This window comes from Vidua chalybeata, chromosome 5 (assembly GCF_026979565.1).
Source record: "Vidua chalybeata isolate OUT-0048 chromosome 5, bVidCha1 merged haplotype, whole genome shotgun sequence".
Lineage (NCBI taxonomy): Eukaryota > Metazoa > Chordata > Aves > Passeriformes > Viduidae > Vidua > Vidua chalybeata.
This window is the reverse complement of record NC_071534.1, coordinates 68393622-68419058: the sequence shown is the minus strand read 5'-3', so window position 1 is coordinate 68419058 and position 25437 is coordinate 68393622. Positions and strand designations below refer to the sequence as shown.

At 47.5% G+C, this 25437-nt stretch overlaps 1 protein-coding gene across 1 annotated transcript in view; it reads left to right on the top strand.

The window, feature by feature from the left end:
• The first annotated feature begins 236 nt into the window (after positions 1-236).
• LOC128788465 (store-operated calcium entry regulator STIMATE-like) overlaps positions 237-25437 on the top strand; it is a 29507-nt gene continuing 4306 nt past the window's right edge. The window contains exons 1-7 of the mRNA XM_053943533.1: positions 237-426; positions 11247-11295; positions 11518-11613; positions 13302-13423; positions 20903-21015; positions 22097-22180; positions 23187-23303. Coding sequence (XP_053799508.1) covers positions 318-426; positions 11247-11295; positions 11518-11613; positions 13302-13423; positions 20903-21015; positions 22097-22180; positions 23187-23303 — 690 coding nt within the window. The 5' untranslated portion in view covers positions 237-317. The remainder of the gene's footprint in view (positions 427-11246; positions 11296-11517; positions 11614-13301; positions 13424-20902; positions 21016-22096; positions 22181-23186; positions 23304-25437) is intronic.

Below are 25437 nucleotides of genomic sequence, written 5' to 3'. Positions count from 1 at the left end.
TCTCAGTCCGCATCCTTCTGTCTCTGTCCTCTTTGTATCGTCATCTCCAACTTCTTCCACACCCCCGTCTCTGTCCCCATCCATGTCCCTTTTCCCTGTCCCTATCTCCATCCCCTCTGCCGCCCCCGTCCCTCCCCTCCCGCCCCGCCCCGGGTGCTGCTGCCGGCGGGGCGGGCCGGGGGGCGGGGGCGGCTCGGGGCCGCCTTTGTGCGGGGCCGTGGCTATCCCATCCCCATTCCTCTTGCCAGCCCCGCTTCTGTTCCGCGTATATCCCGCACCGCTCCGCACCTTCCCGTCCCGCCGCATCCCGCAGCTCCATGGCCGCCCCCCGCCCGGCGCACGGCTGCGGCAGCGGAGCGCTGCTGGGGCGCTTCGGGGTGCTGCTGCAGGCGCTGCTGGCTCTCTGCGCCTTCAGCACCCTCATGCGTGAGTACCGGGGGGGCTCGGGGCACCCCCTGCCCGCGGGGGGACCGGCGGCACCTCGGCACCGCTGGGGGGGGTGGGTGCCTGTTCTCTTAAAAAACACCAAGTTTTGCGCTGAGCCGCGGCTGGATTCGGGAGGAAGGGACGCGCTGGGGATGTTCCCGAGGCGGCGGCTGCAGCGCCAGATGCTCCTTCTTCCAAACTCCCGTCCCCAGCCCTAATCTGATGGTAATGAAGCTCCGCGGAACGCGCGGCTGTAATCTGTTAAAATTGGCTGCGCTTGCGTGAGCCATTGCTCAGTCACTTAGAAAATTTTAATGAAGGGTAAAAAAAAAAACTATTGGTGTGACCCCGCGAGTTGGCGGGGTGGAGCTGATAAAAACGGGGCGGGTGTCCGACACGGCGCTGCGTGCTGAGGGTGATTTAATTGCGCTGCGATACTGTTTTGTTGGATTTGCGCTTCAGCTGCGCGAAGTTTTAGCGCTTGAGCGGCTGCGGAAGGAGGTTACAGAGGGAACGTGTTTTTCTGGTTACTGGGAAGGGGTGGTAGTGGGAGAAATCAGTCGAGGAGTGAGAAAAATCACCCTGGGTGTGATTTCCAGGTCCAGAGAGAACGGCCTCGAGTTGCACTGTATAAAGTTCAGAGTGGGTATTTGGGAAAGCTTCTTCCCCGGAAGGGGAAGGCATTGGAACAGGCTGCCCAGGGCAGTGGTGGAGCCTCCGTCCCGGGAGGGATTTAAAAGACGTGTGGATGTAGCACTTAGGGACGTGGTTTAGTGGAGGGCTCGGCAGTGTTGGGTTAATGATTGGTACTTGATGATATTAGAAGTGTTTTCCAACCTCGGTGGTTCTGCGATCCCGTGAAAAGGTGCGGAACGCCAAGGCTGAAAGAGCCGTGAAAATTTACTGTTGTTCTGTGCTGCAGCTGTGTTTTGCTCAGACCAATGTGTGTGTTGCTGCTCTTCAGGGTTAAGTGGTTTAGCACAAGTTGAATCAACATGCCAGAACTCGATCTGTTTTCCTTGTTTAAAAGCCTGTGGTGACAGTGAACCGAAACTTACAAGTTTTCTGGCTAAGTAGCTGCAGATTTTGAGGTTCTCTTGCCCCCTCTGCCTTTTGGAAACCACTTTCAAAGGCTCCAGCGCTGCGGTTAACATCAAGCTGCCAGAGAAAATGGCAACAAGTTCTTCAGGGATAACTGATACCTTCTTCCAGCTGGAGCAGCCCAGTTGCAACATGCCACTGCTTGTTTTTCACCAAATATTTTAAGTAAGAATAGTGATAATTTCTTTTTCTGTTTCTGTTCCCCCTAGTGATGTGTGCATGTGGGTTAATTTTCCCATAAACGCCATGGGGTTTCCCATAAAATCAAGGGCTTCAATAAATCATATTGGAATACCTCTGTGGATGAGGCTACATAACCCCTGCCAGAAAATCAGCAGCTCTGGGCTAACTGCTGGTGCAAGGGCTAATATTTCTGTGAATATTAACAACGTCTTGGTTAATGAAGAGAAACTGAAAGCTGATCCTGTGTGGTTTTGTTGTGACTCAGCTGTGGAGGAACTGCTGCCTGGTACCCGGAGGACAGATGTGTTTAGAGCCCTGGGATCCCACCCACAGCACCTCCTCTGGCTGCAGCTGGGCTGGTGGTCCCTAATCCACCCCAGCTGGTCCTTACCTGTGCCCCAGTCACGCACTTCCAGCTGGAAGCTTCCTTGGATCTGCTGGAGGGGCTGTTTGTGTGCTGACTCCTAGTCCACGGTGGTTGTGGTGGGCTCACCAATAGTTTCATGTTGGGCAGCAGCTTGCAGCTTTTGAGTAATTTCTGTGGCACATCTAGCTGGCAGCCTTCTGGGAAGGGGATGGCTCCAGTGCCTGGGAGGTATGGAAGCCTCTGGAGCTGAGACAAAAAACTTCCTGGGAATTTTGGTTGCATCTTCATTTCACCCAGCCAGACAGTCCCAGCTGGGTGACTTACATCACGGAGAATTTAGGATGCTGCTGTTGTTGGAGTCAACCCTTTGATACTTTCCTTCAGTACTGTCATGTTCTTGGTGTGTGTTCCTATTGGTTTTATCACTGTGATTTTTTCTTTGCTGGGATGTTGCAGGCCATGGGTTAATAACTGGAAACAAGGTCCACGAGGGTGGTGAGGCCCTGGCACAGGTTGCCCAGAGAAGCTGTGGCTGTCCCTGGATCCCTGGAAGTGTCCCAGGCCAGGTTGGATGGGGCTTGGAGCAACCTTGGATAATGGAAGGTGTCCCTGCCCATGGCAGGGGTGGAACTGGATGATCTTTAAGGTCCCTTCCAACCCAAAACCACATTACAGAATTCCTGTCCAAGCCCAAACCAATGCCTTTTCTATTCCTTTTACTTTAAAGTACCAGCTCAGCTATAGGATCACCTGGATTTGGATAGATACAATTTCCAAATTGTGCAGGTACTGTTCAGAGCTCTTGAAAACATGTAGAAGAAGTCAGGCTAACAATAATGTGGCATTCTGCAAAGTTTTGCACGTGTGTGTGCGTGGGTTGTGCTCAGAGTATCCCTCCAGAACGTGGGTCCTAAGCATGGCCATTTCAGGGAGGATAAATCTGTTTTTGTCAGAGGAATTCATGTCACTGAATTTGTGTTTCTTGGGGCTGTGGAAAGATTCTCTCCTGCCAACCTGGTATGAAAACCTAATGGAGGAGGAAATTAGTCTTGAATGATTGAGTGGGATGAGTGGGGTGGTTGCTCCCCATTGCTGTGGGTTTTGTGAAATGGATCCTTTGTGCAGTGAAAACAGGACCCAGAAGTAAATGATGCCCAGCCTTGGCAGTGAGTCAGGACAGCTGTTTAGTGGGGTTTTATTATTCTGTCAACTCCCATGAGCAATACTGGTAACAGTTCATTTCAACCTACAAACACTCTTGCTTTTCCAGCAAGGTCTTTAAGGTTGTGGCCAAGCCTAATCCCAGTATGACCAGAGCTTGCTCTGGTTGCAGCTTTGCCCTGTTTGGGAGGCAAGTGGCAAAGAGGTGTTACCCTTTCCACCTGCCTGGCGTGGCTTTGGAGGTACTTTGCCTGTAAGGACAGTCCTAGAACTGAGACACAAACACTTGAAAGCAGAGGCAGAGGAGCCCAGCAGCTGTGTGCATGTGGCAATCTGGATTCCTGTGCAAGAAAGTCCCCTGGGAGGTCATGGCCCTGAAGAGTGGGATAATTGTGCAATCCCATCTGAAGCAGTTTGCAGTGCTTTTCCTTGAGCATCACTCAGCTGACTGGAGAAAAACTTGTTGCAGTTATCTCAGCTGCAAGGGCTGGTTTTTTTTCTGTTTTGTTTTGGGTTTTTTTTTGGTTTTTTTTTTTTATTTTTGTTTGGTTTTGTTTGTTTGCTTGTTTTTGTTGTTTTTGTTTGTTTTTGCTTGGGTTTTTGTTTTTGTTTGTTTGGGTTTTTGTTTTTGTTTTTTTTGAGGAAGGGGTTCTAGACTAGCAAAAGTTGTCCAGGTTTGCACAGGGAACAGCAAAACTCTTTGAAATGAGGGAAGATCTTTTGTACAAATGACATCCATAGCCTTCTTCGTGAATTAACTAGAGTGCAGGAGAAGCAGATCTGGGGAGTTGAAGAATTATTGTCTCCACTGTGAATGGAAGAAGTTTTCCCTGGAGCTGGTATAGTCATTTTCTACTGTACCACAAACAGCATTGAGGAAACGCACAAACCTTTGTTTCTCTTCCAGCTTTTTCTGAAACTGTCTTGGCAGCCCTCTGAGCTGCTGAATGAGGTGTAGTAGCACTTGTGATGTTGGTATGAAAATAGATGTTGCTCTTGGAAAACACTCGTACTGCCAGGCAAGGAGAGCTGGACTGGACTGAGTTCCCACAACCCTGTGGGAAATCTGGTTTTCAGCTTTACTTTTGAGAATGTCTTGATTCTGCCTCATGTGACGGCAGTGTCCCTATCTCCTCTTGCATGCCACTGCTGGACATGCTCTTCCAGCACATCTTGCCTTGAGCTTAGTCTTAAGAAGGCCCAGTTTGCAGTAGGGACCTTGGTGCTGGCCCCCAGGCAGGACTTGGTGCTGGAGATGCTCTGTTAGTTCCTGGCATGGTCTTTTAGACACTGGTCCAAGTAGCTTGTCCTGAGGCAGAGCCACAGAATAGGAATTTACCAGACTTCCTGCAAAAGAAATAGTGTCTCTGTGGTAGAAAATAGATGTTAAAGAGCATCAGAAATATCCCCTTGATCTTTGGCCTGTGTTTTCTTGATCCCTGTGGATTTTCCAGCTGAGCTTTCAATGTTGATTTTCTCCTGGATGGTGAAATGGGAGAGACCATCCTCATGTTGAGAAGTGTCTGAACTTTGAGAGGGACTCATGGAAGCTGTTGCACTCATCTCCACCAGATAAATCAAACTTCACCCACCTTTTGTGGCTTTTTACTAGGCCCTGTAGTGAATGGAAAAGGAGCATTGGTTTTAAACTGAAAGAGGATAGATTTAGATTAAATGTAAGAAGAATTTTTTACAATGAGGGTGCTGAAGCACTGAAAGAGGTTGCCCAGTGGAATGATGGATGCCCTATCCCTGGAAACATTCCAGGTCAGGTTGGATGGGTCTCTGACCAATCTGGTCTAGTGGAAGGTGTCCCTGTCCATGGCAGGGGGTTGGAATGAGGTGGCCATCAAAGGATCCTTCCAACCCAAACCATCCTGTGATTCTGCCCCAGTGCCAAGTTCAGGGTGGTTGTTGCACATAGTTTGAAGTGAAGTGCTTTAAAAGTATCCCTAGTGCTTTCTGGTTTGTATTTTTACTTTGCACTGAAAATACCTCATAAGGGTGGGTGAAGTATGAGTCTATGTCAAGAAAAAAGAAGAAATAAATGCTAGAGCACTTGATCTGTCCAGACTTTCATTCTGTTCTGAAATACATCTGCCCAAGACACAAAAACACTGCAGGCTTAGCATGATCAAGACAGGCTCTGCTGACTTTGCTTGCTGTCACACAAGTGCATAACTGAGTGTTGTGTCATTTTAATTGTTCACACACAAGAGCATGTAAATTCCAACTTCACCCCTGCAAATGCTTTTCCCTCTAGAGAAAAACAAAGCCACAGAGGTTAACTGTGTCTGGCAGTGTGAAGCTTGGGTCCTTGCTGATTTACATGTAGGTTTGTGGGTTAAGCAACGAGCTGCACGTGGCGGGACTCTCAGCACGTTTCTCTTCTGCTTCAGTACATCTGAAAACTGGATGAGCTCGAGAACATGTGTTGCACTTTGTGGGCTGGAAGGTCTGTGCAGCGCTCGGTGTGCTTCATTAAGCTGCACACAGCTTTCCACAAAGCTTTTGAATTGCAGCTGTTGATTGCTCTGACCTCTCCTTGGCTGTCACCCCTCGAGCAGGCGACTGGGAAGCTCCTGGTTTCTGAGAGAACAAAGGCATGGGGGAAGATGGGAAATGAGCTGGCAGGGTAGAGCTTCCTGAGAAGTTACCTGTGATCCACGGGCAGCTGAGCACCTTGCACCTGGCTGAGTTGGTTCTGCAATGTGTGGTGAGCTGTTGATGTTATGGGTGACTTAACGTGACAAGAAACTGTACAGTGAAATTAGTCTAATTATGAGATGGAGCATGCAAAGCTTTAAGGAGTCTCTTAAATTTACAGCTTGTTTTTTTTAAACAGCATTTGTAAGAAAACTGTATGGCAGAGAGACTTCAATGATAAAAGCTGGGTTGGGATAAAAAGCTGTCTTTAATACTAAAAGGAAGTAGAAAGTAGATGATGGTTAAGGTCCTTTCCAACCCAAACCATCTGTGATTCCATGATAACTGCTTGTGCCTCACTTCATTCTTCAGGTGGTGTTCTCTTAGTGATCTTGGATTTTATGGTCTTACTTTTATCTTTCCTTGTCTAAACTCCATTTTTCAAGGGACTGGCTTGCCATGTAGTGATGCTTTGTACGGAGGGAGTCACAACTGCCTCCTCCAGGATGCTCTGCCTTTGAGTTGGAGCCCAGCCTCAGTCCAGGTGTCCTGTAGGACCTACTGTGTCAGCAAATAATATATTCTGTTCTCTAATGTGCAAAGCACAACTGATGGTTGGTATCTCACAGCTTTGGTTGGTGACCACCTGGCACTTGGCTAAAATAACAGCTTTAAAAATTTGTGTAAAAATAGGACACAGAGGGTAGAGCTTAAAGCTTCATTGGGGCAGTTGGAGACTCCAGAAGGATAAGTGTTCCAGCTGAGGCTCCTGAACAGCGTGGTCTGGTGGAAGGTGTGGAGGGAGTGGCAGGGAGTTGGAACGAGATGTCTTTAAAGACCCTTCCCATCAAACCATTCAGTGATTCCATGAACACAATCTCAGTTTCTGTTCCTTCCTCTGCCAGTTTTGCTAGAGGTGCTTTCATTCTCCTAACACTGGTACAAGGGAGGGAATGACAAAACATACCTGAGGATGGAAGTCAGCAGCAGTCTGTGCCATCAAACCACTGAGAGCTGTTTTGAGGAGGAAAACCAGGACTTTTGCTGCTCCCTGAATTTATGTGGGATATAAGTTTCACACTTTTCTGTCCAGCAGCACGTTGGCTGCTCTCTGCAAACAGTGGCTGCTGCTTCCTCCTATTGTGTCTGGGGTCGAGCTGTCTGAGTGGCTGCATGCTCAGGCTAAGAATAGTGCAGACCCCAGGGTTTTGGCTCTGTATCCTGCATGTTGGCTTCTTTCCTGCCTGGGGCTTGGAAAGAGCCTGGGAAAGGGTGTGTCCTGCAAAATAGGTTGAAATGTGTTATTGGAGACTGTACTGCTGAAAATAGCACAGAGGTTGGACAGGGGAAGAGCTTCTGTTTCCTCCCTGGTACAGTAGCTCAGAGTCCTCTTTGGCACAGGCCAGAAATAAAGTCTTGATCCTCTTCTAGTGGGATGTGGCCCTGGATATGGGGTTTATGGCAGTCAGTTTAGTCCCCTCTTAAAAGCAGGTAGCAGTACCACCAGTTTGGGGCATTTCAGACTTTATTTTTGATAGACCTTTCACAATTTAGGTGTATTAATGCATCTATAAGTACTTCTCATATCAGGTTAATTTTTCAGTATCATCCATTCCCCAGGCCTGCTGCTGAGCTCACTGGGGTCAGACTTGATCCCTGTAAATCAAATCCCAAAAGTTCTGTCTGTTGAGTCAACACCTCCCTCCCAAACCTCAGCTTCAGAATCCTGTGGTTGGTTGCAGTAAGATTTGTCAGGGAGGTGGTCTGGCTCTCAGCCAAGCATGTCTAACCATATCCTAGGGAGATAAGTTTCCCCCTATAATTTTGTAGAAACTTGACTTGGTAGCCTGTTTTGCTGATCAGCAGCTGGTTGATGCTGCAGCTAATTCTGCTTAAATATCTGGGGTGTTAATTCTGCTTTATACCTGTGCTGGTGCACAGATCTGCCTGAATGCAGTGTGGGGTCAGTGGGGGATGCAGGGAGGATGTTCCAGCATGGGTGAGGAACAGCACAAGGGAATAGGGCTGTTGTTGCTACTGTCCTTGTCTTAATCAATTATTAGAATCAGACTATTTGTTTAAAAGCAGAAGTAGGCTGTGGGACGTTGACTGTGACAAGCTTTGGTAACTTCACAGCACTTGTCTTTGTGCAGGGCAGCAAAGCTGTCTGTCCCCTTTCTACTGCACCAAGGGAACACCATAATGAATATTAACCTCCATATTACCCTGGAAAAAGAATGAGGACAGCTGTCATTGTGCTTTTATCTTGTAGCTTTCTGACTCTTTCCAGATCTGTATTGAAAGACTCTAGCAAATTTATTTTTTTTTTCTTTTAACTTTTCACAGGTTCTCAGTCAGTTGCCAGCTTCCACCCAGCCTGGTGGTTCTGAGTGAGTTTCAAGCATGTATGATCTTTTATTGTCCTTGACTGAAGAGGAAGGGCTGGGAAGTATTTTGCTTCCTGTCCTACCCTCTCTCTGCTGTGGTCAGGGGATCTCTCAAATCGTCACTCATCTTCCTTCCATTTTGGTTCAGCTTCACAGCTTTTTGTCTGCAGCAGCTGGAGCCAAGGAGGGGCAGAGTGGGAGCTTGTGAGGGCAGACCCTGCAGAAGGCAGGCACATCCCAGTGGTTCATGGGATAGACCTGGGTCCCCTTCTCCTGGCTCTTACCAAATCTCAGAATCACAGAATGGCTGGGAGCTTAGTGATCATCCAGTTCCACCTCCTGCCACGGGCAGGGACACCTTCCACTATCCCAGGTGGCTCCAAGCCCTGTCCAGCCTGGCCTTGGACACTTCCAGGGATCCAGGAGCAGCCACAGCTTCTCTGGGCACCCTGTGCCAGGGCCTCACCACCCTCACAGGGAAGAATTTCTTTCCAAGATGTGCAATAACATTGCTTCCTTGCACAAGGCAGCTTGCTTTGCACATGGACACAGATGAGAAGGGAGACAGCATTAAAATATTCAATACTGTGGTTGGGAACACAAATGTGGTTGGGAAGACAAATTCCTGATGCCTTCTGATATAGACCAGCTACGTTCCAGCCTCATGTTCAATCTAATTGAATGGGGGTTCTCTTCCATCTGTGTGCAGTAAATTACATTTTTAATTTGTTTCAGGTGTTTTTATGGAGTTTAATTTGGTCGTAGATGCTAGAACTCAAATACCACATTTTTTTTTCCTTGATGCATGCACAACTTTCCTTAAAGTAAATATTAAGATGGACTGATCTGTCTGAGCCAGGGTAGCAAACCCACCTACAGCTGGTGGAACACTGAGTGGACTGCAGTGATTGGAAACACATTTTGAGAAGAACAGAGGAGATTTTAGCCTTTCTCCAGCTTGATCCAGCTGTGCCTGTGCATGCCATGGCTTGGCTCTCTGTAGCACTGGGAAGAGGGGAGGGAAGCTTTGCAGTTGCTGCTCATTCTCCAGAGCCCTGCTGTGCTCACTGAGCACAAAGTGCTGCTTCATGGAGGGCTCCATCATCTCCTGGAGTCTTCAGAGATGTGGTGCTGCTCCTGTGGATTTAACATCCCCCCTCAACCCTGGGTCACAGCTCCCAAACAACTCTGCTCCCTGTTTAAGCTCTGGTAATCTTGGCTGGATTTCTGGTTTAATTTGGAGACAGCCTGCTGCAGCTCTGCACAGTAAATGCCCTATTAAGCAGTTAATTATTTCTCTATAATACTAGCTTTTATCTTTAATACAACAGTTTTACTGTCTCTGATAATTACACAGTCTCAGATAACTCTCTTAAATCTAATGAGGCATGACAAGCTGTGTTCAACAAGGCACCACACCATTAACTTCTTACCTCTTACTTGTCATCTTATCACACTGAATTACTGTATTTCTAGCCTCAGTGGCTGTAGATACATAACACGTCACTTCTCATTAAGAAAATAATGAAAATCACCCCTGGTGCTCCTGTGGTTGGGCTAGTGGTCAGCTGGCTGGTCTGGTGGCCTGAAGACCCCTCCAACAGCTTCTCTGCAGCATTGTGTTGCTTTAAACACTTCTGGCCACTTGGTTGGTCCATGGCTCTGATGCTTGTGGGTAGGTGAAATGAAAATTGGCTTTTGAAGGGCATCAGTGGTGATAGATCTTGTCTGTGCTGATGGCAATCATTGCTGCAGGAATATCTCATGGTGGGATTCAGCTGGATGAGGGAAACTGGTGGTTTTTTTTTCTGGACAGGGGTAGGACAAGCTGCTGCAGCAATGTCTGGTGTAACTTGATTGTTACTCATCACTGGCAATAATGGATCAGGTCGTTGTGGTGCTGGTTTTCTGTGGATTTGAGACTGGCAACAAATCCCTGCATGTGCCTGACTAAATCCTGGGATTAAGGAAGATCACAGAATGAGAGGATGATTTGGGGTGGAAGGGGCCTTACAGACCATCTTGTTTCACCCCCTGCCATGGGCAGGGACACCTTCCACTATCCCAGGTGGCTCCAAGCCCTGTCCAACCTGGCCTTGGACACTTCCAGGGATGGGGCAGCCACAGCTTCTCTGGGCAACCTGTGCCAGGGCCTCACCATCCTCACAGTAAAGAATTTGTCCCCAGTATCCAATCTAAATATCTCTTCTTTTAGTTCATTGTCCTGTCACCCTTGTCTTTTCATCTATTGCCCTGTTACCTTGCAGTACAAAGCTGCACTTCTGAAATGTCAATGCTCCTGTCAGGGAAGTCCCTGCCTCCTTCCATGTTGGATCAGGAAGGCATTTCCCAGGGGAAGGAGCCCAGGCTGCCCTTTGGGGGCAGCCTGAGAGCTCAAATACAGCTGGAGAGAACAGAGCAGTTGCCTGACCTTGTGTGTTTCAAGAAGTGAAGAGTTCCTTCACTGTCACTGTAATTTCAGGTTGCCTGGAAGGATTATTAGGGCTGGTAGATGGTGATGACCTCTCCCTCAGCATTCCCTAGGTCACTTCCCGTGGCACAGGAATGCTGTTGCTGAGGGATGCCAGGAGCACACGCCTCTCTCCAAACACCTCTGCTGTCCATCCTGCTTGACCCTTGCCTCTGGTTGGTTTGCTCCAGGCCAGAGAACAGAATCATGGAATCACTATGGCTGGAAAAGCCATCGAGGATCATCAAGTCCAACCATTAACTCAGCACTGCCGAGCCCACCCCTAACCTGTGTCCCTAAGCTCAACATCTGTGTCTTCTGGACACTTCCAGGGACAGTGATTCCACCACTGCCCTGAGGAGTTTGCCTTTGCTCAGCTTTAAAGTTGAAAATGCTGAGAGTCCTGCAGGATCTTTTTTGACTGCTTTTGCAGTGCAGGTGGGTGCAGGCTGCACACGTGGAGGGCTTCATCTGGGTAATGTCACCTCTCTAATTCTCTTTGCAGTAAAACGATTTAAGGAACCAAAGGCAGAGAGGCGTCCCTGGAGGATATGGTGAGATTTTTCATTTGAAACTTGAAAAAAAAATGTGTTTATAATATTTTTTTTCTCTTATACTAACAATCTTCTAGGTCCCCTGTGTATCCTGTATGACATTTAATTGTTAAATGAAATGTGCTGCTGCTTCCCAAGGAAACCTCCACAAAGTAGCTGATGTTCCATAGAAATAAAATTCCCTGCATTACTCTTTCAGAAAAATCTTGGATTTTCCTCCAGGTTTTATGATACCTCCAAGCAAGCCATAGGTGCCCTCTTCATCCACTTTGCCAATGTTTTTCTGTCTGATCTCACTGAGGAGGACCCTTGTTCTCTGTAAGTACACAAGGCACTTGCATTCATGCCCTACATCTGTCAAAGGGAGAATTGTGTTGGGAAGGGTCATGAACAGTGGAAAAGGCTCCATTTGAAGCACTGCATGGGGATAAACCCTGCTGACATTATTTTTGTGCTCTCTGTTGTCTTCTTTGCTGGTCTTGTTTGAGGAATTTCTAAACTAAACTTCAGACTAAATGTAGAAGGTGCCACCTTTACTTCAGACACTTTGCAGATAAAAATTTTGTTTCAGCATTAACCTCATCTCATTTTGAGAAACTCCTTTAGGCTTCAAAATGCTCCTTAAAGCCTTCTGGCCCACGTATTTTTTTATATTAAAGTTCTGTACCTTGATATGTTTCTTTAAGGAGACACAAGTTTAGCTGGGGCTGTACATAACCTCTCAAATGATGTATTGTTGTTTTTTTTAAACAGACAGGGTTTTAAAATAAACCCTTTCATGCTTATGCTGTGCCCTTTGGGTGTGTTGTTTATTTTCGATGTGTGTTTTATGTTTCCCTGCACTGCCTGACTTGTCATCCTGAACCAGGCAGCTTAAAACCCTCCAGCCCTGTCCCTGGGCTTTGAGGCTCACACTCTGTGTGCTGCCCAGAATAAACTACCAGAGCTCCATGTTTGTATGGAATGCTCTGATTTTCAGCAGCTGGAAACTGTAAAAAGCCAGTCTGAGTTTTTGGATGTAGAAAAACTTAATGTTATGCTTTCAAAGTGGCTATCAAAAGCAGATTGTTGTTTTCAATTTCTTGGTTCAGAGGCAGCATCGAGTTCTGGAAAAGGAAATGTTCACTGCTGTAGCCTTGTGCTTGGCATATTCTTCATGCTGTAGAAATCTGGCAGAAAATATTGCAATAATGGAAAACTGCATAAAAAACCCACATTAGCCTTATGTGATTTTTTTTTTTTTGGGAGTTCATTAAAATACCAAGCCCTGGATTAGAGCTTGGACCCTGCAATCCCCAGAAGGTCCCTGCAGGTTTCCTGCCTCTGGCACTTTGCCCAGTGACTTCAACATCCAGAGCTGCAGAACTCAAATCCATTAAGCCAAAATATCCTGGCAGGGATGGGTTCAGCTCCTGGATCTGCAGTGGGACCCAAATTTGAGAATTTTGGGACCTCAGGGTTCTTGCTGCTGAGGCAGGGCCCATCCCCTCTCCCAAAACCCATCTCTCAGTGTGTCTGTGTTTTTGGGAGCCTCTTGCAGCTGCTCAGAAAAATGGACTTTTTGCCTCTTCTGCTGCCCAGTTTGTAGAGCAGCTGTGGTGCCCAAAAAGCTGCCATTTTCTTGTGTGAAATTCTGGGAACAGTTTGGTTCTGTTTCCTCTGAAACTTGAGATTTCATTCTTTTTAATTAGGAAAAAAAGATGCTGCAAGTGGAAAGTCTCCATTTTTGGGGATAACTTTTAAGAATATTTATTCCTATATGAATAAATGAGCAGTGCCAGAGAGTTGGTGGAGCCTGTCCCTTCTCTCCTGAAGAAGATTTTAAACTAAGAAATTGCTCGTAAGGCTTAGGAAAATGCAATAAAGGAGAAAGGAAGCGAGTTTGGATTGATAAGCAGGCTTATTTAAAATATTGGGGTTTTAAAATTCATTTCCATTATGAAATTAAAGATTTTTGAATAATACTTAAGAACACAGCTGAAACCTGAATTTTCCTCTGCTCTTAGCTACCTTATTAACTTCATCCTGGATGCCACGCTGGGGATGCTGCTGATCTGGCTGGGTGTGAAAGTTGTCTCCTGGATCGTGCAGCACAAGAAATACACATACCTGGTCTTTGGGGAGTATGGTAGGTGTCACCTGCTCTGCCCAGAGGGGGTTGGTGTGCTCCCAGCTGGGAATGGGGACAAGAAAATGGCAGGAGCTACAATCTGGGGCTGAAATGTGAGCAGCTGTTATCACTTCTTCAAGGAGCTCAGGAGGGTGAGTGAAATGCTGGAACCACTGGAGTGTAGCAGGGTGGTGATGAAGAGCTGAACATTCCCTTGTTTGTAGAATATACCCCAGGACACTGGTATGGTAAATTAAGGTGTATAGGGTTCTTTTTTGGGGTTCTTCCGTGGGCTTTTCCCCATCACCTCCATTCAGAATATGGAGTTGTTCTTGCATTTGCCTCGAGCTGTGGTAGGGATCAGCCAGGCACAGTGCGACACCAAAACTTGTGTTCTCAAGTGTGGCCTCTTTAAATCTGTGCCTTGAGATGGAGAAGGCGTTTCTAAAAAGCTGCTCTCAGCCAGCCCCACTAGAGGGTAGCAGTTCCCTTCCAAAAGAGCAGAGCCAGCTTGCTGGAGAAGCTGCAGGAAAGGGAAAAATTAATGCTTTGCCTATTTTACATTACATCTAATGTACAGATGGATTCAGTCCTATTTCAGAAAATACATCTTATTCATAAAAATTGCAGTCTTGCCATTAAGATGTTAATCATTAAGTCTGTTCTGAAGTTAGTCTGGTTTCTTTGTGTTTTTAGTGGGTGGTGTGGCATCTGAGCTGGTGAAACTTGGACCCAGCTGGGATTATTTTGGAGACCCCAGCGCCTTGTGAATTTACTCAGGCTGTGCAAATGGGTCATGCAGAGGGTGAAGGGCCTGGCTGGGTTTGTGAGGCAGCAGAGGCAGCTACAGACTGGGAATGAGAGGATGTGGTGTGGCAGGGCTGGCTCTCCTCAAACCTGAGAGTGGCTTTCAAGGCTGATCTCCAGAGCAGTTTCAGCATCCTGACAGCAGGCATTTGGTGGGGGCAATACCTTTTGTATTTTCCCTAATAGCTCCTCCTTTATAATAGATCCTAAACTTAGTCAGATGAGACAGCAGAAGAATCCAGATATTCTAAGTTCAGGAACTGGAGTTTTTTCCCTTTGGAGCAACAAGGACTGGAAGCCCAAGCACCTCAGGACACAGATTCAGCTTCGTGTGCCACGTCTGCAGTTGAGCAGAAGCAAAAAACATGAAAAGTCTGTTGGCAGAGCAGTGATGAACTTCTGTTGAGCTGTAGCTGGCCTCTCATTAGGGCCGGCTTAGACCACAGAAACAGCTCACTCCTTTGAGAAAATCTTGCTTTTATTAGTAAAAAACAAGTTTGTGCTGTTGCTTGAATATGGTTCTTGGACTGGGGGTTAAATATCTCATCCATCAAGTACAGTTTTTGGTGCTGGTCTCTGGCCAAAGTGACCCCAGTGGAAAATACAGGTGGGAGCCAAGTGACATGTCCAAGGCAATCCTGTGGCAGGGCTGGGGAAGGAAAACACTCCCATCCTCATCTCTGGTATTAAGTAACTTCCAAAACAGTTGGGAAGACGCTTGTAAACTTTGTACAGTTTGATGCAGGCTCCAGGAATATGATTCATTTTCTGGGCTAATTGCTGTACCAGACTTTTGCTCCTCAGGAGAATTGAGGGAAGCAACCTAAGTCCTGCAGAGGGGAAAACCAGGGGAGCATAAAATCCATGTTGCAAACAGCAGTCAATGCCATTGCTCCAGCCATCAGAGCAGAAGAGTTGTGGTTTGGTCCAGTAGAGCCAGTACCCATCTTCCTGCACCAACTTGGAGGGGAAAAAATATAAATCTGTCACAGCTGTGTCCTTCCAGCGGCCCTGCTGCTGATGCAAAGCACTGCAGTTGTCCTTTTGTCAGTTGTGTGGGCTGCAGCAGTTCCTCCTGCTCTGTGGTTGCTTCTCCTGCCTCCACAGTCCTGGCTGGCTCCCCCTGTGCAGCTGCAATAGCTGCATTAATGGGGAAGTAAAGTAAAGAGGAGGGAAAGCCCTTAAATCTATGCTGCTATTTTAAGCATCCAGCTGTCCAGAATTGTTTAGAAAAATCAATTATTTCCATATTTCAAAAAACCCAGGAACAGGCATTCTGAGATCAGCCTCTTTTGTGCCTGAGCTCATGGCCAAACCCTGCTGCAGCCAGGAATGAGCTGTTCTACAGCTAGTGAGGAATCAAAGGCTCCTGTTTGCTTATGTTCCTCCATCTTTTGCCCAAAAGCTCTTGATTACTCTCTGAATTGCCTCTAAGCACAGGAAACTGCATTTTGGAAAGTGCTGTCTCTTCTCAGGATGCCTGGCTGCTAAGATCAAAGACTGGGGAAGCGTGTTCTTGGCACAGGTGGGCTTTGGGGAGTGAGGGTTGCCTTACACCTACTCAGAGCTAACAAACTCTTACCCCTGGAGGTGTTGAAAGCCAGGTTGGATGGGACCCTGAGAAACTCCCATGGCAGGGGGGTTGGAACTAGGTGATATTTTTAAGGTCCGTTCCAACCCAAACCATTCTGTGATGATTCTGTGAAATTCCACAAACACACCATTGCTGTAGCAAGTCATGGTTACAGGAGCTGTCCATGTAGGGAACCATCACAGGGAGGAGAACAAAGCAGAGTTAAAGCTTCAAAAGGTGTGGGAGATGGATACCCAAGTTCTTGGAGGTGCTGTTGGGCTGGGACAGACTGAGCAGGGGATGTGCTGGCTCCAGTCAGGGTGTGCAGATCAAGCCTGACTGAACTTCGTGCCTCATCTCCAAACTGGTCCAGCTCTCTTCTCCCTCTCCATGGCAATGAGCAGCTCCCTAGAGAACACCTTTGTATGGCTGCAGTGCCCTGACATTTTAATTGTGTTCAGTAATTCTCCAGGATTACTTTAGAAATACCCCAGTATTTTCTTTTAAATAAGCAAATGCGATGAATTTGCATTGAGAGAGAGATTTCCTGCAATGTGCAAGTAAATTTTTCTGGAGGAGCATTAAGAAATGAGGGGGAGGAAAAGTGTTCTCGGTGGAAAATGTCCCTCTGGCTGCCCATCTGGATGTTGACTTGTAGCTGTGGTCACTGGCTATCTAAGCCTGATGCTTTGTGCTTGTTCAGTGTCTGGAAATGGAAAGGCATCTTGCTTGGAGGCCTTCAAAGTCTGTTTAGTGGCCTGTTGAACTCTGCTGGTCAAATTTAGTTCTAAGAGAATATGCTCTGTGCCAGCTGCTGAGTTTAACTGAGGACCTGTGTAGGCTGCTTTTGGCCCCGTGGTGATGTTATACAAAATTTCCATAACAAATATTCCCATGTCCTGGAGCAGTCAAGGGAACTGGCTGCTAATGCTTGAGGAAATACTGCTGGAAATAGCTCTAACCTGAGGGGCTCTCCTGTCCTCAGCCTGCTGGGCTTTTCCACCCCTAGGGCCAGGGGGGAAAAGTGAGGAAAGGGCTGAAGGTCCTGCTCAGGGACTGAGTGTGTGGTTGGGTCCCTTGTTCTGAGCAGGGGTGCAGCCTCTGAGCCTCCTGAATTGTTCCCTGCAGTTTGAACATCCACAGGGACCAAAGATCCAGAGCAGTGGTGTGACACTGCACATTGGGGACAGATTCCAACTGTGCACTCACTTTTCTGTAGTTCAGCAGTGTGACAGGTTGTCCAGGGGAGCTGGGAATGCCCCATCCCTGGAAGTGTTCAAGGCCAGGTTGGATGGGTTTTGAACAGCCTGGTCTAGTGGGAGGTGTCCCTGCTCATGGGGTCCCTTCCAACCCACACCATTCTATGATTCAGTCATTTTAGTTCAGGTGCAGAAAATGCCAGAGGGTCTGGGGTGTCCACTTGGCTGCTCTGATGCATCACATTCCCATCTCTAGAAACCTGGTTTTGCCCTTCAAGTGAGCATTTCACACAATTCAGAGTTTACTGCTATTTCCTACCCTCTGTGCTTGGCACAGGTAATTAGATCCCTTGGTTTTGGAGGTACTATTTGTGTGTCTCCTAAGAAGTTTTTATTGACTTTTCCTACCCCCACCTTGTCACCCAGTACAACTTCCAGTGCTTTCAAATACTTGCCTTTCCTCAAACCCCCAGAACCCTCCACTTTGGCTGTGATTTGAGCTTTTTTCCTACCTGCTCTGTGCACACAAGTCCCCAGAAGACTGTAAATTAAGCTGTAACATGTGGGCTGTGCTGACAGCTTGGTGCATTAGGCAGCCTGGATTAAAACTAATCCTGTTGTGTGGTAACAGCCCAGACACCTCAGGCACTGCTGCTCTGGCTCCCCAGCAGTTGGGCTCCCACGCACCAGTGGAACTTGAGACACATTTGTGTGAGGTTGCCACGGGCTCCAGTGGTTCTTGGGCTGCTCCAAGGAAGTTTTGCTGGTGGTGGGGAGCACTAGGAATGCTGCTGGAGGAGAGCAGTCAAAATTCAGTGGCTGCATCCTTTGGGGTGAGGGAGGATATACATTTCTGCGAGGATGGGAGATGGCTGCAGGAAGGTTTTAGCAGAGGCTGTTCTCTAAGCTAGAGGTTTGTGGTAGGCTCAGTGTGGTAGAGCTGAGATGTCCTGGGTTACCTCCCAGCTAGAACCAGGGACAAGAAACTGGAAGGGCTCAGAGAGAGTGTGATACATAAAATCACCCAACAGGTGTGATGTGGAGGCTGCAAAGGCCATTCAGACCAATCCCCCACCCTGCTGTGTTCAGAGTTTTCCTTTCCTTGGAGGAAAGAGGAGAACCTCTATTTTATTCTAATTTTTTTTTTTTTAGCCTCCAGGTAGGAGATTAGTTTTTGCTGGCTGGCAGCGTGGTGTGGCTGAAAATCTTATGGGCTCTCCTCAAGATTTATGTATAGAAACGCTTCCTGTAAGAAGAATCCTTCCCTGTTCACAGAGCAGGGCACCTCTGGGCAGCTCTTGAGCCACCGAAGACATTAGGCTGAATCTGAGGATGCCTCTGACCACCTTTCTGTAGGAAAGCAGCACTTAATGAGCTCAGCTCCAGTATTCCAGCCTTTCCCTACTGTGGAAGGAGATAGGACAAATTTTTGTCTAGAGACCATAAAGCTTCCCTGATGAGGTTCCAGAAAATGTTGACTTGAAGCTTCCTGGTGTTGGCCAGAGTTAGGTGAATTAGTGGTGTTAGGTGGTGGATGATGGACACTGGGGTGGATCAGGGGTCCCTGGATGACTCCACACCTGCTGAGGTGAGAAGCAGACAGCTGCATTCCTTGGTGAAGTGGAAATGAGCTGCTGTCTCTAAGTCACCTTTGCAGCCCTTAAGGCCATGCTGCTCTTTTGTTTTCACCTTCATCTTGAATCATTTTGGTACAGAGCAGCCTCCTGTCCTTGGGAGATGAGGATGCAGTAAAAAATAACAGTAGAAACACCCTCTGATCTCCCTGCTGGGTGAGGAAGTTAAGTCCTGAATACCCAGGCAATTCATGCCTAGGGTGGGTTAAGAAGCAGGTTGTCTTTCCTTGGGTCTGTGTGTGGTTGCCACAGGCTCCAGTGGTTCCTGGGCTGTTCCAAGGAAGATTTGCTGGGAAAAACTTCCCCAGCAAAATTAGGAATGCTGCTGGAGGAGAGCAGTCAAAATTCAGTGGGTGCATCCTTCAGGGTGAAGGAGAATATTAATTTCTCCTTTCTTTTCTTTGGCCTGGTGAGCCAAAACCTGCCTTGAGCTGTCCAGTGCACAGAATGCAGAACAAAGAAACACAGGCCATGGTTGTGGTGGTGAATGGTAGTGACCTGTCCCTGCAAGGGGGCAGGTGTTTGGGAGAGATCTCAAACCTGCTGCTGCTTTTTGGGCAAGCTGAAGTGACAGAGGGAAGTGCTGTCACAGAGAGCAGATTCACAAAGGGTGCTGTGGCTTTAGTCCTGTCCCTCCACGGGGGACAGAGCACAGCTGACAACACAGAGCAGAAGGGAAAGAGTTCAAATGCAGGAATGATACAACGGATGTGTTTGTTTTCCTGTGTTGTTTGTACTCGGAGCTCTGATGGGTGGTGATAATGTGGGGGTTTCTGGGAGAATTGGTTTGTTTTGGGGTATGGGGCAAAAAGTTTCACTAAACCCAACGTGCGTGCCAAAGGTAGGCAGGCATCCTAATCTATTGGGAGAGGCTTTTAGGAGGATCAAAGCCTCTCTGACACCAGCCTGTGGCTTCCAGCTGCCTCTAACACTGCTCCCATCTCCTCACAGACCACCCATTAAGCTCTTGCCTGCCAGGGAGCAGAGATTCCTCTCTCCAAAATCCTCCACAGGCTCTGCTGGGTGTGCTTCCACATAACCTTCCTGGCTCCCTCTTCCTGCCCTCCCTCCACGCAGTTCCTGCTGGTTTGGCTCTCTCTGCTTGCTCTCCTCATCCCTGCACCCTCGGCTTCCCGGTCCTTCCCTCTCCTCTTCTTTGCTTCCTTCTCAGTCATGGTTTGAGCAATTAAGAATTTGGGGCATGAGGTGATCCTACCTTGGGCACTACCAGAATGCCTCTACTTTTTAGCTGTAGCTTTGGAACAAGGCAGGTGTTTTGGTATGTTGCTAACAAATGACAGAATAAGGACAAATGTACCTGAAGACCTGTTTTGCACTTTCTGGGAAGCCGATGCCCACAGAGCTAGGGCTTGGTTGGACACCAGCTCTTACCAAATCCCAGCATGTGCTGCTGGTTTTTGTGGCCAGAGGTTTTTATTGGTGTGGATAAATGTGCCTTTGCAGACTGCTGGTGTTGTCTCCCCTGCCACATCTCGACAGAATTGTGCTGAAATGTGGGGAAAAGTGGACAAAAGTGAAGCAGGGCTCCCAGCCTGCTGCCATCTGACCACATCGAGGGTTGGCATCTGTCAGTGCCAACTGCACAGGTTCCCTTGCATGGATGGAATTCCAAATTCTGGGCGGATTATGCTGGGAACAAGTGTTGCCAGAGGTTATCTTTGTCTTTAAGTGGTAAGAGGAAATGCTGCAGCTTTCCTGAGCCGGATACAGTAGCTCAGTTTTGCAGACCTGAGATATTCTGGTGAGCCAGGGGAGGTGATAATCAGCTGGAGGGTGCTCACAGAGGGCTGAAGCAAGCACATGTAATTGATACAGAACCATTATTGTTGTTAACAATACAAATATGCTTTTCCTTATTTCTTGGTGAGCACCCCGTTGGAAACATTCATATTTAATTAGCATTGATTCTTTTTGAGTGAATTGCTTTAAAACCTGGCGTGATGGAGCCCCTGTCTCTTGCTCAGACAGTGTCACATAACCAGCCCTTCACTTCATCAGCACAATGAAATAATTCTGTTCAGGCCTGACAAGTTACACTGCTTGTAGTGAAAATGGTGACTTGAAATTTTCAAACTGTTCCTGGTAACTGTGTGGGTAAGGCTTGGCAGGGAGCACATTGCAGATTATATTTTTAATGATTTGTGTTTATTTTATAGAAGAGTGTGCAGGTCCTTGTAGAGAGGAGGGTCAAGCATGAGGCAACTTTTCTGCAAGGTTCTCTCCTCCTGTCCTCTGTCCCAGATTTAATATTCTGCTTTTCCAGGTGACCCTCCACAAGCTGCTGCCTGGATTGGCCAGTGTATCCTCTACTTGCTGATAATGGTTTTTGAGAAGACTGTGATTAGCCTTGTCCTGCTTATCCCTGGTTGGACAAAGGTAAGCAGTATTTCTCTAGCTGTAGCTGTTGTGGTTTCTTTTTGTCAGTTTTGCCTGATTCATGGTTCTCATTATTGAGGGCCTTTAATCCTCACACTTATTGACATCACTCTGTAATCATTAGCTATTACTTAAATTTGGGAAACATGAATTTCATAATGGTTTGGCTTTTGGTGCATTATCTTGCTAGTCAAAAGCTAATGGAATAAGATGATGCTTTAATTTTCTTTCCTGTTCTTGGAAGGCTAAAATGGGCTGGGCTGGCAGCTGAGCTCCTTCAGTTCTGCCAGAGAATTTCTATGTTATTCTGTCAAGTCAGTCCATGTTGGTGTTTCGTGATCCTGTGCTTAAACCAGGGGATTAGAGATTAATTTGGAAAGTGCTATCCAAGTAGTGTGTTGTCTTTTCCTGCTCAGCTGCTTCTGTGTGCCAGCAATGTTAATTGTGTTGATCAGAAGTTTATCTTTAAAAACATAAAAATAATAACCTGTGGGGCTTTCAGCCACTTATCTGTTGGCAGGTAGGTGTGATGGGTATAAAAACCTAATTCTGAGAGTAAGGGGTAACTCCAGCTTGGAGTCCTCTTTCAGCAGGCTCTGAGGTACCAGGCACCGTGTGTAACTGAGGAGTTATCTCCAGCAGTCTGGGAGCACTTACCTCTTCAAGGGTTGTCTTTCAAACCCAGTAGCCCACAGTGCTGACACTTGGATGTGAACAACTTCAGCAGCACAAATCCAGATCCAGAGATGCTGCTGGATTCCTCTCCGTGATTACTGTTTGTGGCTGGTGTCCTTGTTCTGCAGATGAGCTCCAGGGAGCCAAGGGAAGTCCCACCAGCTGTTGTCATGGATAGTTACATTGAAAGACTTGTTTCTGTACAAAATCTTGTGTTTGGCAGCTGGGCTAAGGGAATATCCTGTGTAATCTTCTAAGGGCTGGGTTGAAGCACAGGCTGCAGAGCTCTGGCTGCTCATGTAAGAAGACAAGCAGTTTTCATCAAAGATCTTGCAACAGAGCTGTTCAAATAATACTAAAGTGTTCTAAATGATGTTAAGTGTTCTAAATGTTTTCTCCTCTGCAGCTGCAGCAGATCCTCCTGGGTTACATCCCAAACCCTCAGCTGGAGCTCGTCCTGGTGATGTTTGTTGTGCCTTTCGTAGTCAATGTAAGTGGTGCCTCTGCAGGTGCTGGGTGGGCTGGTTTGGACATTACAGTACAGCCTCATGGGAGTGTGCCCAGGGACTGGCTGTGGGCAGCCTTGAAGTGCCTGGGACAGGGTGGAGGGGTGTGTGAAGAAATCTATCTTGTCACAAATCTGTCACTGCCACAGTCTCTGTTCCCAATTCCCATCCCTTTCTCTGAGCTGCTGTGGGGCTGGCTCTTCACCCCTTGAAATAAAGCTGGGTCTCCTTAGGTGAGAGCTCATCTCAACAGCATGGGATGCCCAAAACACTTTAATGTCCTATAGGATGGCTCGTGACCTTGACAATCCAGTAATTTGGCTGCATGTCAGATTGTATTGCAGCAAGAGAAGGTGCTCAAGGTTACCCAGAACTGTTCTTCTCAAAACTAGTTTGATAAAACCTCCTGAAAGCTCAGCTCTTTCCTGGTTCCCCTGATTCTGGGCAATCCTTGAGTTGCTGTTCAGTTCCTGCTAAGGTGGGAAGTGGGAACCAGGTGTTAACACTCAGATGCTCCCTGGACAAGCAGAGAGTTGAACTCGCTTTCAGCTCATCCCATGCACATTTCAATGGATGCAGCACTGGCAAAGTTGGATTGATCTGCCTCTCTCCACCTTCCCAGGCTGCATTTCCACATTGGAAAGAAGATTCTGGTCCTCAAAGAACTGACCAGGGACTGGTTCAGGCAGATAAACTTTGGATGGTGGTTTTGTTTTCAGTGGTTATGTTCTGGTGGAAACTTGGCCTATTGTGATTTTATTTAATCTGGGTCTTCAACAACTCTGGAAAGAATAGGACTTGTGTAAGAAGGGACTTAAGGAATTTGACTGATCCAGTCCCCATGGACACAATTGATGCAGGGCTGATTTAGATACGAGGTTGATCAAGGCTGGATGTCTGGAGAACCCAAGAGGAGAAGAAATATCTGTGATTGAATAACTCTGCATTTTGGTCTCTGCAATGTGTTGATGTAACTTCTTTCTCCCCAAGGCCATTATGTTCTGGGTTGTGGACAGCTTGATCATGAGGAAATACAAGCAGAAGGATACCCTAGACATCAGTGGATCGACAGAAACTCCTCGGGCCAGGAGGACTGAGGAATCTCAGGTAAGACCAGGGATACAAACTTGTGTTTCAGACCAAGATGCAAATTTGTGGGATGGTTACCACAACCCTGTAACAGAACATCATTGCCTGGACCTGGGGTGGTGCTTCATGAATGTGGGTGATCACCCTGCAAAGTCAAACTCGCTCAAACCATGAGCAGTGTCACAGCACAGGAAGTGTTGCTGAAATACTGCCCTGAATGATGACAATATCTTGGAGAGATGAGCTGGCTTCTGCACTGATCTGTGTGAGCAGGCTAAAACTGCCCCTCTGAGCTTTGCTATGTTTAATTGTAATTAATTTTGGCTGGGTAGAGCTTACTTTCCTCTCTCTAATTGTTAGCATCCCTTTTAGAGGACAAGGCTTAGCTGGGAATCCTATTTTTGTCAGCATTTGGTATTTTTTCAACCAGATTATTGTCCCTTAGCTGGAGGAGGCTGTGTTTTGTGTAGTCGGAGCCCGACAGACTAAAAGTTTTGGTGGGGGAGGAAATGCTGCAGTTCCAGCAGACTTTGTTCTTCTTAATCATGTGTGCTTTATTGGGTAGGTGGTGTCTGCTTCTCACTGACCTTTGGGCAGAGTCCACAGTCTTGGTCCCTGGGAGGAATTCCCTTCCTTCTGGAGGCACCCAGGCCTGGTTTTAGTGCGTTCTCTGTACAACTGCTGATATCCTGCAGCTCACTGGTGAGACTTACCAAGATAAGATAATTTCTGGCAATCACAGCCTGGCTCCTGGAGGAGCTTCTGCTGAGGAGTTCAGGATGAACAGAAATAGCTCTTGCTCTCTGAGAGTTCTTTCATAAGGAGTAACTCAGCTCTTGTGCTGATAGATGGGATGGCCCATCACTGGTGACATTGCAGCACGCACAGAGGTGGTAATGTTTTAACAGTGTGTGCTTGGCAGCCTGCACAGCAGCCAAGGCTTCTGTGTCCCGGGGGTGCAGTGGGGAAGTGGCCACTGCTCGTGCAGTGTCAGAGGAATCCTGGCTCTGGCAGGGAGGGCAGGCAGATGGGAGCAGCTGTTGAGACAAGAGGGTCACTCCTGCTGGCCCTGCCTCTGGATAAGCAGCTCTGGCGAGGTCCCTGCTGGTCAAGCCCTGCCCTGCTCACTGGATGTGTTCCTGAAGGCCCAAGCTCAGTTAGAATTACACCAGCTCAGAGGCAGAGCTGAGGAGGTGACATCTCTGTTTGAGATAAAGATCTCCTTCACAGCTTTTGGAACCAAACCTTGCAGCATCCAGGCTCACAGGTGGTGGCTGCCGTGGATGTGTCACAGCTGGTGTCACAGGTACTGCTCCTCTGTGGAGATGGAGCTGCACCTCTGCCTAGTTCCACTGGAGCACTGCAAGTGTTTTGTGACCTCTGGCTCAGTTTTGGATAAGCTGAAGGAACAATACCTGCTAATTTCCAGATGCTAAGAAAGCCTCTTCTGGCAGGTCAACAGGCAGGAAGTTTAAAGTGGTGGAAGCATTTCCCACAACCTGCCACTTTCTGTCAAAGGTTTCTCTCCTTCCAAGTACCTGACTGCTTTTCTCTGAAGACTTCAGCAAAAATTCAACAATGTGCAGGTAATCTCTTCATCCTGAAACCCTCTGATCCATCACTGCAGTGGAGCTACCAAGGGCACTGGTTTCTCTGAGCAGTCTACAGCGATTGCCTCCTTTATGCTCGGACATGTTCCTGTGCCTCTGGCCTGACAGATATTTTGGGCAGAGAGGATGCTTATGAAGAAATACAGAAGTGGGTGACCTGTTTTCCAACTCTTTCTTGGCACTGGGCCTTCAGGAATAGCCTTAAGCTCATGCTTCAGGTGTCAGCTTAAGCTGTGAACTAAAGATCATGTTGACTGGCTGAGCTCTACAGCTGGATTGACTGGAATTTAGTCTCAAAAGCAGAAAACGAGCATTTGCTGGGCTTGTTGCTGCTAATCACCTGTTCAAGTGGGGGAATTTCACGTTTCCCTGCTGCCCAGTGGAGGAGGAAGGGGGGCTGAGGAGTGCAGGGCAGAGCTAATGTGTCCCACAGGTTTATCAGGGTTCATCAGGGCTGTCTCGCTGCAGGCGCCACCAGCTCCCCATCTCACTGCCGACTTGAATTTCACCCCTCTGCCTATCTCGCCAATGGAGTGTCATTA